The 18,806-nt window shown below is 42.7% G+C and overlaps 1 protein-coding gene across 1 annotated transcript in view; it reads right to left on the bottom strand.

Moving 5' to 3' along the window:
• Positions 1 to 18,806, bottom strand: part of ANO4 (anoctamin 4) — a 377,211-nt gene that overhangs the window by 169,827 nt on the left and 188,578 nt on the right. Inside the window, exon 5 of the mRNA XM_025204196.1 lies at positions 8,353 to 8,472. Within this exon, the coding sequence (XP_025059981.1) occupies positions 8,353 to 8,472 (120 nt within the window). The remainder of the gene's footprint in view (positions 1 to 8,352; positions 8,473 to 18,806) is intronic.

The following is an 18,806-nucleotide window of genomic DNA, read 5'->3' on the forward strand; positions in this document are numbered from 1 at the left end:
GCATGGAAGGGGGGCCGTAAGGAGATCACGGCCCTCCTGAAGGCCCCCGCCGTGACAAGGTGCTTGATTGTAGTGGCCATTTTAGTTCTCTGGCTCCCTATACAATCAGAGCAGTTTACTGATGGCAGGGCAGGCAGAAACATTGCCGGGCTACAAGGCTGCATGCAACATCCTGGAGATAAGGGCAGGAGCTTAAGGGGATGGTTTGGAGGCTCCTGGTCCTGAGCATGACCTAAAACTGCACCCTGCTGGGAGTGGGTGGCCTGGTGGGGCTCTCAGTGGCGTGGGAGCCCCCAGGAAATGCCAGGCCAGTTACCACCCTGGTGAAAGGCGGGTCAGGGTGCCTTAACCCCAGCTCTCACCTTCGGGTGGGTCATTTATCATCGGAGGTAGTTGGGGCCAGGTACAGCTGCAGCCACCTGAGCCCTGTGGGGGCAAGACCCAGAAGGGGCCAGGCATTGCTACGGCCACCTGAGCCCCACCCGGGAGGGAAGCCCTATGGCCCCAGTGAGGGGGCGGAGATGTGGAGCCCCAGGGAGGGAGTAGCTCCAGTGAGGGGGCAGAGATGTGGAGCCCCAGTGAGGGGGTGGCCCCAGTAAGGGGATGGAGATGAGGAGCCCCAGTGACAGGGAAAACCAGAGGGCTGGGAGCCCAGTATTGTCTGAGTGTACAGAGTTGCTCCGGGAAGGGGCCAGGACAAGCTTAGACCTGGTCGGGTAATTGACTGGCCACTACCCCGGTGAGGATCATGGGAGAGGCCCAAAAGACAATACGTCTGCCACCCAAGGCATGAGCTAGCTAAAGCCTATGGCCTAAAGGGCCCACTCCAAGAGGGAGCAAGGCAGTACAAGTTGTCGGTGCGTGAAAGAGACTCTGTGAGACAGGGTGGAGTGTGAGAGGACCTAGTGAGAGAAGGGCGGTATGAATGTGTGTGTGAATGAGGCCTGACAATGAGGCCTAAGCTTGGTCTGGCTGTAGGCCGGGAGTAGTGTGTCATCGGGATGCTATCTGTGAGGCTTGGGCTGTGGTGTAGGGGAAGAATGGAGCCATAGACAGCACCCCCTGGCATCGGGGAAAGAATGGGCAGCCTCCTGCCTTAATTAACACTTCAATTAAGTAACAACAAGGCATGGCATATGAGACAGGTGGACAGTGTACCCAGAGGCAGGTGGGGAAACTAGCAATGTAGCTGGTCAGGGACCCCCACTTTGCCACATTCTCCTAATTAATACTCCTTATATTACTGGTTATCGCAGCTTGAAGTGCATGGATGACAAATATTTCTAGCTATTAAAATTCAAATGACAGCTCTTTGGAAGACAGCAGGTGATGCTCATGGTGATGCTTACATTGTCTATTAGGCATTTTTTTAAGACCAATTATTCCACCACCTTTTACACTAATGTAGAAAAATCCTATCGGATGCCACAGTGCAGCAAGCAATTGACAGGAAACTCTTGGATGTAAAAGATATAATTTGTGCCAACTTATACTAAACCCCACTGCAATTTAGAAGTGTTCAAATATTTACAGCAAAATCTTTCTGGGCCCTACCATAACCACTACATTTTTTATAACTTTCACTTGATTTTTTTTTGAACAACAGATGATATAGAAAGATTCAAGTTTTGAGCAAACATATGGAATACAATTTAAAATCTGCTTTCTGCAAGAAGGTCCATCTATACATTCCACATTCCAAATAATTTTTATCATGATTCAGAAATTAAATAGTAATTATTTCTTAGAAATCTATCTGAAGACACTTCCATGTAAAGTAGAAAAAATGAGTAAATTAAAATAACATAAAAACCACTGGGAATCTACCCACATGAAATGTTCCTTCAGCCACTGTATTTTTGTCCCATCTGAAGTATTCTGAAGACCAATAGGTTTTTCCTTATAATAATAAGAGAAGGCTAATATTTTGAAAGAAATCATCATGGTCCACAACAGGAGCTCTGAAGTCAGGAGTATACAGTTATTCAAGAAATTTTTTATAAACTGATGAATTTGTAATTACCATGCTCTGGTGTGACTCCAGTGTAATTACACATGGTAATTACTGCACTCCAGTGTCTTGTGTATCAGCGTCCCTGCATTTAAAAATGGTGATAGAATGAGCTTTAGTTAAAGCACCCCCACCACCATTTTTAGTGTGGGGATGCTGATACACAAGACACTCTGGGCACCTTAATTAGAGTGGCTCTCAGAGACACTCTAATTAATGTCCACCCTCCCCTCCCTCCTGTGCATACTCCTGGAGCACGTGTATAAATGCCCATATAAAGCTACAGTCAAAGTGGTTGCTACTTTTACTTTACTTTCTAAATATTTTTTCCATTCCTTATAGTGTGTACTTCTTGTGCTTGTGGCCAGAAGCATCTGTGAGAGCTCCAAATACACTGCAGACTAAGGGGATGCTTAACTTTAGGCTCTGAAGCTCAGGAAAACGCCTAGAAATGAGCTGGAATGCCACCAGGTGACATGTTTTTAATGTAGATAGCAAGTAGATTTGGACTAGAAGACAGGTCACAAGTCAGTCTTAAGTTACTAGTATATGCAGCAGAATACAATCTCTGTCTCTCCCCAAACTCTGCTATCTGACAATTTGGTTACCATGGCCACTGCAGAGGGCAGACACCTCTGGTCTCATCAGCTTCAGGTAACCCTGAGTTGTAACCTGAGCTGGATACATTCCTGAGGGAGGGGGAAAACCTGCTCCCTCTGCCTACGTGACTGGCTTAACACACCTGGGTGGAGGCTTAAACTCCTCATTGTTTTAAGTAATGTCATCATGACTGGGAGGGGGCTAGAGGCTGCCAGTCTACCTGGCAACCAGTGATGCATTTCAAATTGGTTGGCTAGCAGCCAACAGTTGCTGGCCTTCATTGGATCAGGTAAATGAGGTCATAAGGTCTATAAAAGTTAAGGACTGCCCAGGGGGGCAGGGCAGCAGCCATGATGAAGACTCAAAGAGAAACTAGCCCAGCTGAAACTCTCTCTTTCTCTCTCTCTGTCTCTTGAAAATCATGGACAAGGAACTGTTTGCCTCTAAAGGAAATCTCCACCTGCCTCTGGATAATACCTGTAAGCTACTTTGGATCTAACTATATATATAGCTTGCAGTAACACAGATGCTTAATTAAAGGCTACCGTGCCAATGTTTGCTCTAAGATATTTATCTGATATTGCTGTACCCTGTACCATATTCCAGACCTACTCCTTGTTCTTCTCCATACCTAGCATGGGAGACTTATTGGGAGAGGGTCTAGCTTATGCCTCAGGGTCCCCTTGGTTCAGCTGACTAAGAGAGGCCACTATTTGTGCTTCAGACTGCGGGAAGCACACCAAGTTCTTGCAGTGGGTCAAGTACTCTCAAGGACTACTAGGCCTGTGTTTCCCAGAAGGTACAGATCCAAGGTCAGTCCGACTTGGTGGTGGTGGCGTTACCCCCAGGCTTGCAGGTGTGCTCCAGGAAGGAGGTCGGCCAGATATGAGGCACCCCCAGGGAGGGGTGGGGGGCATGTGTTCCATGCCACCCCCAGCTGCCTGTCTGCCCCTCTGCCAGCCCTGGTGGGGCAGAGCAGGGCTGTCCTATACCATCCTGTCCCAGTGGCAATGGTGCTGTTGGCCACCCACAGACACAAGAGAGCGGGAGTGAGAGTGTGGCCGCTTATGGGGCCTCCTGGCAACAGACGGCCCTGGGAAGCCACCACCATCTACACGGAGCATTGCGCCTGCCCCCTAGTTTTTGGCCCTGGCCTGGCCAGAGTGGAAGAGGTGCACGCTGCCTGCCCCAGATGCCTGCTGCTAGGATGCCTGCCTGGCTGTGCTGCTCCTGGTTCCCCAGAAGACAACTGATTTGCAGGGACCCCTGGACCCAGGCCCTACAGGCTTGTACATTAATCTGCCTCTGACTATAGACTGAAATCTTTGTTTAAAAAAATAAGAAGTGCTGCTGAATACTCAAAAACTTGGCAGCCCAGAAATAAGGCAGAGGTCCAGCTAGCAAAAAGTTAGATAGAATAGGTCCAGAAAGAAAGAAAATGCCCAGAAAAAGTCACTTTAATATAATCAAAAATATAGATCTTAAAGCAGCAAGAACCATTCTAACTATCAATTTTTATGTTCCCTGCATTGAATAAAGGTAACAAAGACCAATCAGTCCAACCAACCAAGAAGGAACGTTTAACTACACTATGTTCTAATTATTTGCTATTCATGTCTGACTGCAGGTAGCAAGGACATTCTCAGATGTGTGGCTAGCCTTTGCAAATCTGGTTGTACAGCCAGCTGGTAATCACACAAACTCATGGGCATGAAGGATGAACTACTCTCACAGGTGAAACATGTTCTCTCCAAATCACAAGAGATATGGAGCTTGTATTGTCTATGGTGGCTGCATGTGTTCTATGCATAATAAAGGATCTCAGTGTTCAGGACTATCAAGATGACACCTTGCTTCAGCACCAAAATTCCTATTAAAAAAAGGAGTTAATTCTTAACTGATCCTTTGTATAGTTTCATTCATTATAAACTGCTGGAACTGATGAACTAGATGTAAGCTCTGGGGTTGTAACCTGATGCATGTTACATTCATTAATCATTTACAAATATTTTCTTACTCAATGCCATAACAGGCCTGCAAATTTTTAAAGAGTTGAGAATATTTTCCAGGAATTTCAATTATTTTTAACTAGTCTTCAGAGAAATAAGTAAACACAGTTTATCCAGTGCATGCATATAACCCATGGTTGTCCAACTTCTAAATGGCCAGGGACCAACCACTCCATGGGTTACACCATCAGAGGTTGCATGCTCATAGGCTACTCCAGGGTAAGCCAGGGCTCCAGAAACAACACACCATGTGCATCCCCCCTCACTTCACCATGTACCCTCCCACCTCCCCAACTACCTGGAGTTGCACACCTGTGCAGCCCCAGGCTCACCCTGAGCTCCCCTGGGTGCACCTTGGGGTAGGAACAGGCAACAAAAGCCAAAGGAGGAAGTGGGAAGCCCAGAGACTCCAGCTGCTGTTTCAGCCAGAGTGATGGGAGCAATGGTAGCCAGGCAGGAGCCCAGAGGCTGCAATTTAGCCCCTTGTGGGCTGCATGTGGCCCCTGGGCTGCCAGCTGGACCACCCTAGACAGTCCAACCATATAAAGCAATCCTACAGTGTGGTGCTTTGTACCAAGGGAACTTGGGAGGTAACAGCTTCCAAATGCAACATACGTTACATGGACACTGTCTACACTCTCAGAGGACCACAGGAAGGAGTGTCACTACAAAGCTTGGCACTCCTGCTCTCTGCTGGGAAGGAAGTGATGTAACTTATCTTAATGCAGTTCTGGGTGTCTACCATAAAGCACACGTGAAAAAGTGGTTTGGGCCATAACCGGTGCCACCTATAGCATCTCAGGTATATGCACATGGAGGCAACAGTTATGATAAAGGCTGAAAGAACCAAGATTATTTAATATGGAAACGAGAAGACGGGGGGGGGTGGAAGGAGGGGTTGATAACCATCTTCAAATACCTGAAGGACAATTATAGAGACTGGAGATGGGCTTTTCTCTGTGGCTGTAGGGGGCAGGACTTGGAGCAATGGTGTCAAGCTTCAGCAGGGGATTGGAGATAAGGAGGAACTTTCTGATGATGAGGGTGCTCAGGCACTAGAACAGGCTACCTTTGGAAACTGTGAAATCTCCATCCTTGGAAAGTTTCAAGGGAAGGTTACATAGACACTTGACTGGGGTGCTTTAGTTAGGGATGATCCTGCCTTGATCAGGGGACTGGACTAGATGACCTTGTGAGGTCCCTTCCAGCCTTACGTTGTTATGAGTACTGTGTCTTGCTGTAGCACTCTTTAACATGGTCAGCTGGGAGTATAGACATAGATCTAGTCTCAAAAGCTTCCTTTTGTAAAGGAAAAAGCCAAACTTTAGTATGGATAGCAAATATTTTGTGATTTTCAAAATAATAAATATTTGAAAAAGGAGGAGCAGTAGGTTAAGAGACTACTGAAATGTTTACAATCCAATGTCTGCAGAATTATACTACTCAGCATCCTTTCCTGCCCATGGCAGAGGGTTGGACTTGATGATCTGCTTAGGTCCCTTCCGACCCTACCAACTATGAAACTATGAAACCCATACTTATTGCTAGAAGGTGATGGACACAAATGGCATGCCTCATCATATTAACCATTCCCATAAAAATCAGCCTAACTATGCCCATCTACTCATAATATTCTTCAGCCTACTTCTCAAGCAGACACAAAAAATGATGATAGTTGCAACGTACCTTGATAATCACTGTATTTGAACAACAGACCAAACCAAGTGGGAAGAATGCAAGGTTAGACAAACACTTGACTGAGATTGTTTAATCAGGGATGATTCTGCCATGAGCAGGAAGTTGGACTAGAAGAACTTTCCAGCCTTATTTTTGAATGAATCTATGATTTTAAGGTCTGGAGACGGGGGTTATTCAGGAGAAATGTTATGTCAGTTTTGAAAGCACATAGGGATCCTATCGATATGCAGGGAGACAGCAGGGAGTAGACTTGTTTAATGGAGTCTGCTGGAGCACGGAAATAAATGTGCTCCAGCAAACTCTGGCTTCACATAGAGCAGTGTCTCCATGCTGAAAAATGATGGCAGGGCACTTTGAACTAAAGCTTGTTCAATGAACTTTAGTTCAAAGTGCCCTGCCACCATTTTTCAGTGCAGGGGACACTGATACACATGAGTTCAGGAGCTTTTAATTAGCACAGCTCACTAATTAAAGTGCCCACTGCGCCTTCTGGAGCACGAGTAAAAATACTCATAGAATTTAGCATAAATTTATGGTACGGAAGAGTGAACACTGAGATGATTAATTTTCATCAAGCAGCCAAGCAGTTCACTGCTGTTATGGCTGAACTTACATTCTCCCCAAATTAATGTCACCTCCATTTAAAAGAATAGGAGAAAAGTTTGTCTGGTTCCTAGTGTTTATGATAAAATTAGAGAGAAATATAGGTTTTTTTTATATGCTTGTGTATCCTGTTGTGTTCGAAGATTTAAGTAGTTTTTCCTCTTTGTAGAAAATTATTGTAGAGGACAACCAGTTTAAAACAAAACCCTGAATAAGAGAACACAGGCTATCACTAAAGCGGCAGTGACTCTGAACCGTGAGTTTTGTTTGGTCCATGGCCAAAGTAAGTTTTCACACTATTATGGAGAATTACTTGTAAAATTCAAGAGCTGTTTAGATTCAGAAGACACTGCAAATTTAATTCATATGAAAAAAAAGAAAAGAAGAAAAGTTTTCAGAGTTTTAAAAATTTTATTTATGTTTTTCCTACTTGAGTTCTTGAGATTTCTCTCAGCTGACATTTGAGCTGGTGTGTACAGAGCAAATCACAGACAATTGTGTATAAAATATGCAAATACTGCTATCATATTTATTTCCACAGAGCTTCAGGCCTCCAGGTGACTTGGAATTTTTTTACTTTCATAGAGCATAGTACATGAAGGAGCTTTGCTGTGGTTTGGTTCTTATCCCTTTAAAATTAGAATTACCTCCCAGTCTGCAGGGTGCAGAAAGCAAAGGGTTAAGAAACTGTAGGAAGAATAAATTGTGAAGAGACTGTTACTAAAATAATTTTCTTCCAAATTTCAAGTGTAATAGGTCTCTTTATCCAAAAAAGGTATTGTTGTTCTGGCAAACAAGCCTGGGCTAGAGGTTGTCTGATGAGTGCTACTGTTTTTTTAAAGAATTGTTGAAATCCCTTTATTGGTTTTGTTTCTTACCACTGGAAAGAAATATAACAGTTTAAAACCAATTAACAAATAAGGATCCACATTCACTTGCTTCAGAAGGAAAGAAATCTCATACAAAGATGTAAAAGCTGTTTTTTAGTATCTACAGCAATTAATTATCCAATCTAAATTAGCATAAATAGACATCAATGGGCATGAATGTTTCTGAGACTTTGGAACCACTTGAAATGCAAGCCCAGACACAGATCCCAGATTATGATAGGGCATAGGGTATTAACATTTCTTCCTTTTCGGCCAGCAGTGTCAAGAGTGAATACTTTTTTTAACTCCTAAGTATTTCTAGCAAATTTTGTTCAAAAAGTCTATGACAGTTGAACATTCAGGTAAATAATAATTCAAATCTTATTACAGCTCCTCTGTTAATGTTTTCCTGATGAAATTTAATTACCTACTGAACCATTAGGTTCAAATTCATACAGTTACTATTTAGTTCTTTAGTTTATCCAACCATTACATATCATATTGACTCATCTCAATGAGCTGTTCTGCAATGTATCTGATTTTAGATCCAAGTATAACTTACTTTCTTGTATTGCATTAAGAATTTCTGAAAAGTCCGCATCTCTCTTCTGCGCATCTGGATCGATTGGTATTTGTGTTTCCAACCGGTTACCTTGCAAATCCTTTCTTCCTTCTGAAGAAACTGAAGAAATTGAAGGAGATTGCAAGAGTGCAGCAGAATATCCAGCAAGGGGGAACTTGAGAAGTGGAGTAAGCTTTACAAAGAATGAAGCTACCTAATCTTTTTCCCCATCCAAGCCAACTTTCCTCCAGAAAAGGCAGGCATAACACAGCACAGACAGGACTTTCCTCAATGCATTTGAGACAAAAGAGCAAAAGCCATAAAATGCTATGCAGTGCACAACTACTGACAGACACCACGGCTGAACTCCCCAAAACAGACACATGCCACCATCATTCCATGAGGCTATTCTCACCATACCAACCACAAGACCAACTCCAGTATGTGAGAATGAAGTAGTAGTACAAACAATGTGATGCCACCACAATAGCTAATTAAAATGAAACACGCTAATATGTGAAACAAAATGAAGTCTCAAGACAGCAATAAGGCATCAGGAAGTATAGAGCAGAAACAGGACGTTGATCAGATCATGCCACAAGACCTCCTATATATGCCAGCATGATACAATTGCATTATGTATGAAGTGCTACAGCATTGCAGTGTGTTTGAAAAAGGTTTGTATGATCCAAATGTTGTCGCTGTGGCTGTATGGTTGTCTAGGTATGTGCTGGTGCATTACACACTTCTGCAACACTTTATAGACAAAGATATAGGCAAGTGGTCACACTTCCAAATCTATTTGCACATGTATATAGGTGCATGATTGACCCATTTTGCAAGCTTAAATGCCTCTCTTGCATGTACATGTTAGGTAGGCAGTTTGTAAATTGGACCTTCCAACATAAAGAAAAGCACAGCTGCATGTCAAGAGCAGAGCAAAACCTTTTTGGAGGCATGATGATATACTGTACATAGGTACGATGATATACTGAATACAAGCTCTAAACTGCTGTCTCTTGACAATTCTAAGAACCGCTAACAACTGAGAAGTGGCTATTGGACATAGCATATTTTAAAGTGGAGCACCAAAAAGTTACTGATCATAAATGCATCTGTGAAAAGTGATACACTGGAGTAATTAATACATGAAGCAGTATTGTAGAACATAAAATTACAATGGTCAAGGAAATATTCCTTAACACAGCAATTAGAAACACTTGAGTTACCATACTGAATCAGATAATTGGCCCATGTTGTCCAATACCCATTCCCCATAATTAGCTGCCAATCATGCTTCTGAAGGAGATGAATACCTTCTCCTCTCTGGTGTCCTGCAGCAAGTCGATTGTCTAGCTCTGACGACAATGGAAATATTTCTTCTTAACCTCTTCAATTTTCTTTTGCCATGAAGCTTGAAATTTGATCAGGCTTTTATTATTTTAGCATTTTAGCTTCCAACAAATGATATCCCTATTGACAAAATTATCCAGTCCTATTTTAAAGTGTGCCATATGCTATGTTGCCTTTTTGAAATATAAGTCTCAGACTGAAGAGATATCTGCCTTGGTCTTTTTTGTTTCTTAACAGAAAAATATTATACTTTCAAACTATTTCATATTTGCTCTAGCTTCATTTTTTTTTTGCTCCAGAGAGAGGACCCCATTATTATCAAAGGCAGTTTTCTTCTTCATTCTTCTAAGGTAGTCCTGTCTGTTGCAGCAGGAACAACTTTTAATGATGAAGCTCAGTGGTTTTCAAGCTGTTGTCTGCAGACCCCTAGGGGTTCGCAGACTATGTTTAAGGGGGTCCATGAAAGATGACTACGATCAATCAAAAGTATGTAAATACCCACACTTACAATTCAAAGGCTCCACACCTTCATTCAAAACTTTTTTGGGGTCCACAAATGATAAAAGGTTGAAAAACACTGATGAAGAGCAAAGAGAGTTACTACAGTGAGACAGCTGATTTACATAAGAGTAACCTTGCCAAAGGCCTGAGTGGGTGAGGTCTAAGATCTGTCCCACAAAAGAATTCTGATGACCTGGGAGCCAGTGGAAAGTATTTCAGCCCCTGAAAGAGACAGTATGGCAGGGGTGGAGAAATCAGCAGTGACCAGTGATTCATTTAAGTCAAGGGTGTCAAAGGTCAGTTCCAGCCCATGGAACTATGTCATCTAGCTTGTGGAGCGTGGTGGGGGGAGGAATTTGGTAGTAGGGTGAGCAGCAGCAGCATTCAATGTAATGGCTCCTAGAGCCATGGCAGCCACTGCTCACCGCATTGACAAATGTTCAGCCTCATAAGCAACTTTGCAGGCCAGACAACACTGTTCCTTGCTCTGAGTCAGTCCACAGGGAGCCCCACATCCCTTATTTAAGTGGTTTCTTATTGCCAATTCATTTCAGCTTCAAGAAAAGGTAAAATACCAAACTATCAACTTCTGACAAATGGTAAAATATATTCTCTTTTAATATCCTCAAATCCAGCAGTCTAGCGTTACTACTTACTTCCCAGCTAGAATCAACCAGTCACACAACAACAAATGCAAAATAACCCTATCCTCAAAAGACACTCACCCGTACCACATTACAGCCCTCATTCCAGAAAGACCATGAATATAGTTGAGATTGGTAGCAACTTCACAACTTCTAAATAGTTAAACAATAAAAATACCACTTTTCCTCCCAACAGTGGGGATGCAAATCAGATTTTTCCATACAGGAAAATAAATTTCTCCATCATTGGGGCTCCAGCTATTTTCCTTCTGCTTCAGTTGTCACAGGCTATCTGTAAACCAGACTGATTTGGTCAGACCTTAACATAAGCAAAATCTTCAATTGATGAGCCTGTAACACCACTGCAATGACTAGATGCAAGACTGTACTAACAACTATTAGCCATAGTCCCATGATCAGGAAAAGATATCCTCATTAAATGTTCCAAAGCATTATGATCTTCAGTATCTCCATCATGACTATGATAAGGAATTTCCTGAGCTCCTGCAGGAACTTTCAGCACAACAGCCCAATCAATGCACTGAGGCTATGTCTGAACTGCACACTTATTACTGTTCCTAGCAGTGGTATGCCCACATACACCATGCTGTATCACATATGTTAACCCCTGATAGGAAGCTGACGAGCTTCATCTATGCAGTGCCAGGGAAGGCTAATTAGTACTGATGAATGACAGTGCCAAGTAACCTGCTATCAGAATAGTATGGTTGTGGCTACACTACTTCTGGTCACAGGGTCTCATATACTGAACAGCACAGTATATTTGATGGTGCTGCTAACTGGCATGGTAGATTTGTGGTTTAGCCATAGTCTGAAAGTAGACCCATTTGAGTTCCATGCCAGCACATGCATCCATAATGAATTCCTGACTCCACTGAAGTAAACAGGAATTTCCCCAATTCCTTCTGTGAAGCCAAAGTCTCTAGTGCTCTATATCACAGGTTATCAACCTAGAGCCTGTGGAGCCACTGGATGTGGTACATGAAAGTGGGGCTTTGTTGATGTCTGGCAGCAGGTCTTTTACCATGCTGCAGGTGGGCAGTCATGTGACAGAGCTTTTCCATGCAATGCTGCAGCTGGATGGAAAAGAGAAGCAGCAGTGATAGCACAAGTTGGATCCTAGCACTGCCCTGCCTTCAACCTGAGGTGAGCCATTTTGGCCCACTGTAGGAAAAGACCACCCTGTCATCTATATGATTCATTTTTGGTATGGAAGGCTCTATGCTATTCAGTCTAGATGCAAACAGCACACCCTCACTCCTCTTCTTTTGGTTTACAAAGTCTCTGAAACATGGCTCAACTGTGTAAAAAAACAGGCCAGTGGTATCATCCAGTCAGATTTCAGTGATACAGACAAAATTGGAGACATCATCCTTTGTCGGTCATCCATGATTTAATATTTGGTTAACCACCAGCATGAACTGAAGAACAAATCTCAGTTTGCCAACACTGTAACCTCTCAAATCTAATTAAACTAAAAAAATATAAAAATCAATGGGCAGCCTTTCTTCTTCCATATCCTTTGTGCTGCTAACAATGGAAAATTGCTGAATCTTGACTCTCTCCCACCCAGTCCCTTTCATAGGTGAGGCTGCTGAATTTGTTTTCTGCCAGAAGGGATATCTAGGTGGTAGAGGAACAACCAGCCACATAAAAACAATTTGCTCTTCTCTTCTCATGAGAATAAAGAAATTGCAAGCAAGTCCTTAGAGGGACCCATCCTTTGGGAGTTAGCAGCACCTAACGTCACACTTCCCATCCAGTTTTAGGGGTCTAAGCTCAAAGCTATCAATGGACTTTGCTAGCATAAAGTGAAAGATCTCTTTAATTTGCCAGATATCCTGCTCCCAGACCACCACTGTAGCAAGATGCTTTTGGCATCCATAAGTGCATTTTGCCTGCTTTCTGATATCTTTAAAGAGAAATGGCTCCCAGATAGGCAGATCTTTTTGACAGGCCATGGGTACCAGTCCTTATCACCACAAGCCAACAGCAGATTTTTCCAGGTGAATGCTTTTTGGAGGCATCCAGCCCATAATTTTAAAATCTCTCTCTTGCTTCAGAAGCTAAATTATCCACTTGCTGTCTCATGACAGCTACAATAACAAATCCATCTTAAGGAACATATATGGAGAACTTCCTGAGATGCTGGTAGTGATTCTCAACCTTTTTAGACTCAAGGCACCTGTCGGAAAATGCCAGCTCTTAGTTTTCACTCATTTTTTTAGTGCATAAAATAATAGAGGAATTCTTCTGTTTGCAAATGACTCAGGTTGCGTCCAGACAAGTGCAGACTTTTGGTTCCCCAGGGACAAGTAGCAGTGGTGCACATTGAGCCAAAGCTACTTGTCCCTGAAGGATGCCCATGCCATGTGTACTTTGGTGCACAGCAAGTTACCCCAGGGGTGGTAGGGGAGGCTGGGACCAGCACTGTGCATATCCAGGGGTCAAAAAAACCCATGGGAAAAAAAATGGGGCAGTGTACGTACAGGCAGGATGCCCTTGCAGCATGGAGAACACCTCAGTGTGTGTTATGTGGTACTGCAGGCATGTTTGCGGTGCCACATACCGCACAGCTGCACTCATCTGGATGCACCACAAGAGGTCAAAATGATTGGACACTGTCGCTGGATCTGGATGTGCAGGCACATGTGGTTGGTGGCACTGCAAGCCTCTTTGCAGCGTAACGAACTCACAAGTTGCACATTAACCAGTGGGTGGTGCTGCTAGGGAAAATTTGCTACCAGGATATCCCAGTAGCAAAGAAAAATCCTGGAAAAAAATGGCGCAACCCATGCCAAAGTGGCAAGTGCTGGGCCAAATGCAGAGATGGGGGAGCAGACAGCCCAGGGCTGCCTGTTCTTCCTTCTCCGCGTGATGTGGAGCCTCCATGCTGAGGCACCCTGTGCCCCAGCCAGTCACTCCCTGGCTGGTTTGGGCAGAGGGTGCCTCAAGACATGGGAGCAGACAGCCCTGGGTTGGCTACTCCCCTGTCTCCAGCACGGGGGCTGAGCAGCATGCGGAGATGGGGGAGCAGACAGCCCAGGGCTGGCCAGGAGACAGGGTACCTCAGCACAGGGGATGGCTAGCCCCTGCTGAGGCATCCTGTGCCCCAGCCAGCCCCCTTGCAGCACATGGAGCTGCAGGACCCTGCACAGGCAGGGGTGTGCCTTGTGGCACAAAGTAGTGACACAAATTTGTGTCGCTACTATTTGTGGGCACGCCTCTGATTGTATGTCTTGGCCTGTGAAATCTATTTGAAATCTTGTGGCTCATGTTTGAGCACTTGATGGTGCTAATATTGTGAGCACCCTTGAAAGGATCTCACAGCACTCTGGTTGAGAATCACTGTAGTAGAAGTAGAGCATATATGAGATTTTAAGTAACAAACAACATTTTAAGAGTACAAACCTGAGATTTTTCTTTAGTTTAATTTGATGCTTTAGTTGAACTGAAATCTGTTAACTAAGTAAAAACCTTGATCTTCACACTTTTGATTCAGCCACAGCGCGTACACAAAATGCTTTACTGCACAGCAGACTAGTTTGCTGCACAGTAAAGCATCACAATCTACAGGTGCACAGCAATTAGAATGCAATAGATACTGTGTTGCCAGATAGTCCCATCAGCTACAAGCGGTATCTGGCAGTGCAGTAAATTACTACACTTAAACGTACATGTAGATGGTGATGTTTGGGATTAGTTTACTCCAGCTCAGACTGAGCCAGTGTATACTCAGTCACATTTTTTGCATGTGTAGATGCATATGGTATGTCATTGATTGACTCTATTAAGCATAAATCAGTACAGGATTTTCTTTTATTTTTCCTTGGAGGTACTCCATTAATCCAGGGTAGATAAATAATCAAACAAAATAAAAAAAATATAGATTTAGTTATAAACTAAAAGTTATTTTATAAGTCTCCCTCAAGCTTTAAAATAAGCTGAAATCGATCAATACTTTATAACAATGGACCATTTAGCAAAGCACTTAATCACAGCTTAACCTTTCACATGAGTAGTTCCACCGAAGGGGATGAGTTTATCCATTTCTTTGCAGTTAAGAACCCTCTTCAGCATTTTGCTACATCAGGGCCTTACTACAGAGTATCTATCCCATCCAATTACCACATAGGACTTAGCACATGGACTACTCACTTCTAAAACTTCTCTTCCACCCACCCCTTTTTTTTTGCACAGTATAAATTTTCAGTCATATTTTCAGAAGTTTGTACATTTTAACATACACACAAATTCTGATGTGAGTACCTCCTGATTTGTGTACATTTGTAACTATATCATGGCAAGTAGCGGAACTTGCGTACATAGAAAAATGTGTCTGTGCTTCTCAAAAGTTGTTTGTTCTTTTAAAAAAATATATAAGCACGTAAGTGTTGGCATTTCCCAATCTTCCCATTTCTGAAAGCATGTCAGGGTACTGAACTGATATTTCAGTTCACTGGACCAGCCAAGCTTTCACAAGCAGTATATCTGCATTTTTACATGTGGCTTCCATTTATTAGTTGTAACAAGAAGACTAATTTTCTTGTTTTCTCTAGTCTCTTTTTCTCACAAATTGCAATAATTTAGTACAAATAAATCAGGCCACCACAGAGAAAAGAAAAGGAGACGTGCTGCTTCTAAGAGTTCTGCCACTGACATAGCTGACCAATGACTTCTCTCAAATCAGTAGTTTGACTTTATTATTTTGGCAGCAAACAAGCTGTCTTGTAATGGCTGAACTCCAGCCCTGAAATGGATTATGATTAGCAAATGATGGGTATGCTATACAGTAGATATTTCTCTCACAGAGGATCTGTGTCTTTAGAAGAACAACATTGATCAAGAGTAATAGTAATTCCAACTTGGGTATTTATATTTTACCTAAAGTGTAAAATACTTTGTAGTTTCACCTGAAGAAAATTTTCTCCACATCTCTACTTGAAAATAACCATAACTTGTTGTGAAGTACTAATGACACAAAATAACTATCTGTGTCCACCAGAGCCGTCCTCACTTTAGGAGTGGATGAATTATCCCTGTGCACGCAAACCTTCGCTGGCTTTTCAGTAAGTACAGTTGTTAAATCACTCTTGGCATGTCTATACATGCATTTAGGTGCACCTAATGCACATTAAGGTGATTTAGGCTTATTTCTACATGTGCACATGTTAAAGCACATCGACAAAATGTGCATGGACTGTCATGGGACTAAAGTTAGTCCCATGTGCACACCCTTAATGCACCTTAAAATGGTGATTTTAGGCTATTCATGCCTAAATTCGAGGCACATCATCTCGGAGCAGTCTCAATTAATCGAGTCTGCTCCGCATGTGATCTGATGCACTCGGTGCTGCATCACGTGCATTTTTATAAATGGCAAAATGCATGTCAGCACTGAGAAAATGGCAGTGGTGCACTTTTGAACTAAAATACCTTTGATGTGTTTTAGTTCAAAAGCACACCACCACCATTTTCTCACTGATGACGCACATTTTGCCATTTATACAAATGCATACACCGCAGCCTCAGGCACTTTTAAAAGTGGCCAGGGCTGTGGTGCAAGCATGTGTACAAATGCCCAATGTACCTTACATTGGGCTAAAGCACCTCAAATCAGCATGTGTAGACATGCCTTCTATAATTGTGAATCTGAAGCTATCAGTTATGTAGGGGTTTTGTTAGCTAGTGTGGTATAGACATTAAGTCAATAACTATTGATATCAATGCTGGCACCATCCTTTCTGTGAAAGGAATTAAACATGAAGAACATCACAACACATTTTCCCAATGTGTGTGTGGATTGGATTTAATGACTCACCTTAAATACTTGGAGGGGGAACATATTGGCCCACCTATTGTGTCAAGAACAGAAGCTTTTTGCAAATGACATAGATTATAAAGGCTCCTTCTGTGCTAGCAAGGCAATGACAACTAGTTTAGCACATTGCTAATCTGAATAACAGCTAATGCAGTCCAGTATGTCTGGGTGAAGCTGAGTGGAAGAAAATGCTGCTACTTGCTGAAGTTGTTTATAAACACAGGTGCTTTTGCTGATGTTTTGAAAAATAAAGCTACACCTGCAAACTTTTCAATTATTTTTGTTATCAAAATTCATGTTTACTTGTCTGGATAGTTGTGAAGAAGACAAGATTGCAATATTCTGTGCCTGTCTATACACCCCCCCACCCCGCGAGAGAACTAGAAGCCAAAACATTCTTATTATGTATCAACTCAAATAACAGAAAACTAGTTTAACCCTTTTGGTTAAAATCCTAGCATAACCATTTATGCACGAAGGGGTGCTGTACAACATAGCTAGCTAGTACTGTAATATTCAATTAAATATAAAAGGGAAGACAAAAATGAAACAGAGAGAGTTATAGGAAAAGGGCATATAAGAGGTGCACCCTTTAAAAGATTGAGCTGCAATTTGTTGGACTGAAATTAATATGGTTCAAAATTTAAGCCTATAGGTCTCATCTTGTTTCATATAGGTCAGCCTTAAGTTGATTGTGAGATGACAGCTTCTCTTGGTGAATACAGGCCTGAACCATGGCCTCTTGCAGAAAAAAGCACACACAAGTGGAGACAAAGGATAAAGTGGAAACAAAATTCAGAGGGTCACTTTGTGGAGATTTTGGGGGGTAATTCGTTGAGGAAGAAAGGTTTCTCTCTCACAGATGAGTCACAATTAAGGAGTAGAAAGGATCATCTGGAGGCATAGGAGAGAGCTGGTCAGAACTATATATTACACTGTCTCAGTGTTTGTCATCATCCTGAAATAGGATGAAAAGTTGAAATGTTGGAATTTTTCTGAGCATGTATACTTCTAAAATAATAGACTGGGAAATATTAGCAAGTTTCATTTTGGATGCCTTTGACAATAAACGACCATAGTTCATCAAATACACGTTGAGATATTTTCCCCCAATTAGCATAGGGAAAAAAGCCCCTCATCTTATGATTGCATACAAGGAAACCTCCTTAAATACATTGTCTATCATGAAATTGCTGCCAAGAGCAACATATACTCAGAAATAGCAACCAAATAGGGAGTTGGTTATTGTTACGTCTCAGCTGTGTGTTCTCGGGCAACCCTGGCACAGGATGCAGTCCGTCTGACTCACAAAGAACTCCCCCCCCTCCCCTCCTCTACATAAACGAAACTGATTAAGATGCAGTGAGAGACACACCTAAGACCCTCCAGATAAGGGTGACAAGAGTGAAACAACTGCCCTAGGTCTCATTTGCATCTGAGATGGAACCAGATGACCATTCATTAACATGAGAGATGGAGAACAGAAAGCCTGAAGCAGAGACTGCAGTGAATTCTGGGACCAGAGAAGCAGGGAAGCACTGCATGATGGGGAATCTGTGCTCCAAATGTTAATCAACCCATGTTCACACACACCCAGCTCAGCATTTTCAGAGCAGTTCTAATCTGGCTTTACAGAGGACTCCCCCCCCCAGACACACACACATACCTCTAAGTTTAATAGGCATCTTGGGCCGTACATTCCCCGGTCCCACTATGGGAGGCCTATTTAAACTTGATTGAGTAAAACTCCGTTGCCAGGTTAGGGAATGCTGAGGCAAGAGACCGAGTCAGAGGGGGTATGGGCAACATTTGAATAATGGTTAAGGGTTCATCACAATGTCCAGCCCATTGGAGCACTAATCACAGGTGTTGTCATGCTTTTCCCGAGACGACTGGTGGAAGTCCTCTCCACAAAAGGTTATGAGCACCCCAATAATTGTCTTAAGTCTGTTAAAAGGATATAGTAAGATCTGGAAAAGTCATGCTAAGCTGAGGCTTGTTCACAACAAGTGAAAATCCAAAATCCTGATGCTGCAAGCTATCTATGGTTTCTGAAGAAACCATGAGATATCCCATCAGTATATCTGCTATCCATAGGAATTTCAAGCTGGCTC

Source organism: Alligator sinensis, unplaced genomic scaffold (genome assembly GCF_000455745.1).
Source record: "Alligator sinensis unplaced genomic scaffold, ASM45574v1 scaffold154_1, whole genome shotgun sequence".
In the NCBI taxonomy this organism is placed as follows: Eukaryota; Metazoa; Chordata; order Crocodylia; family Alligatoridae; genus Alligator; species Alligator sinensis.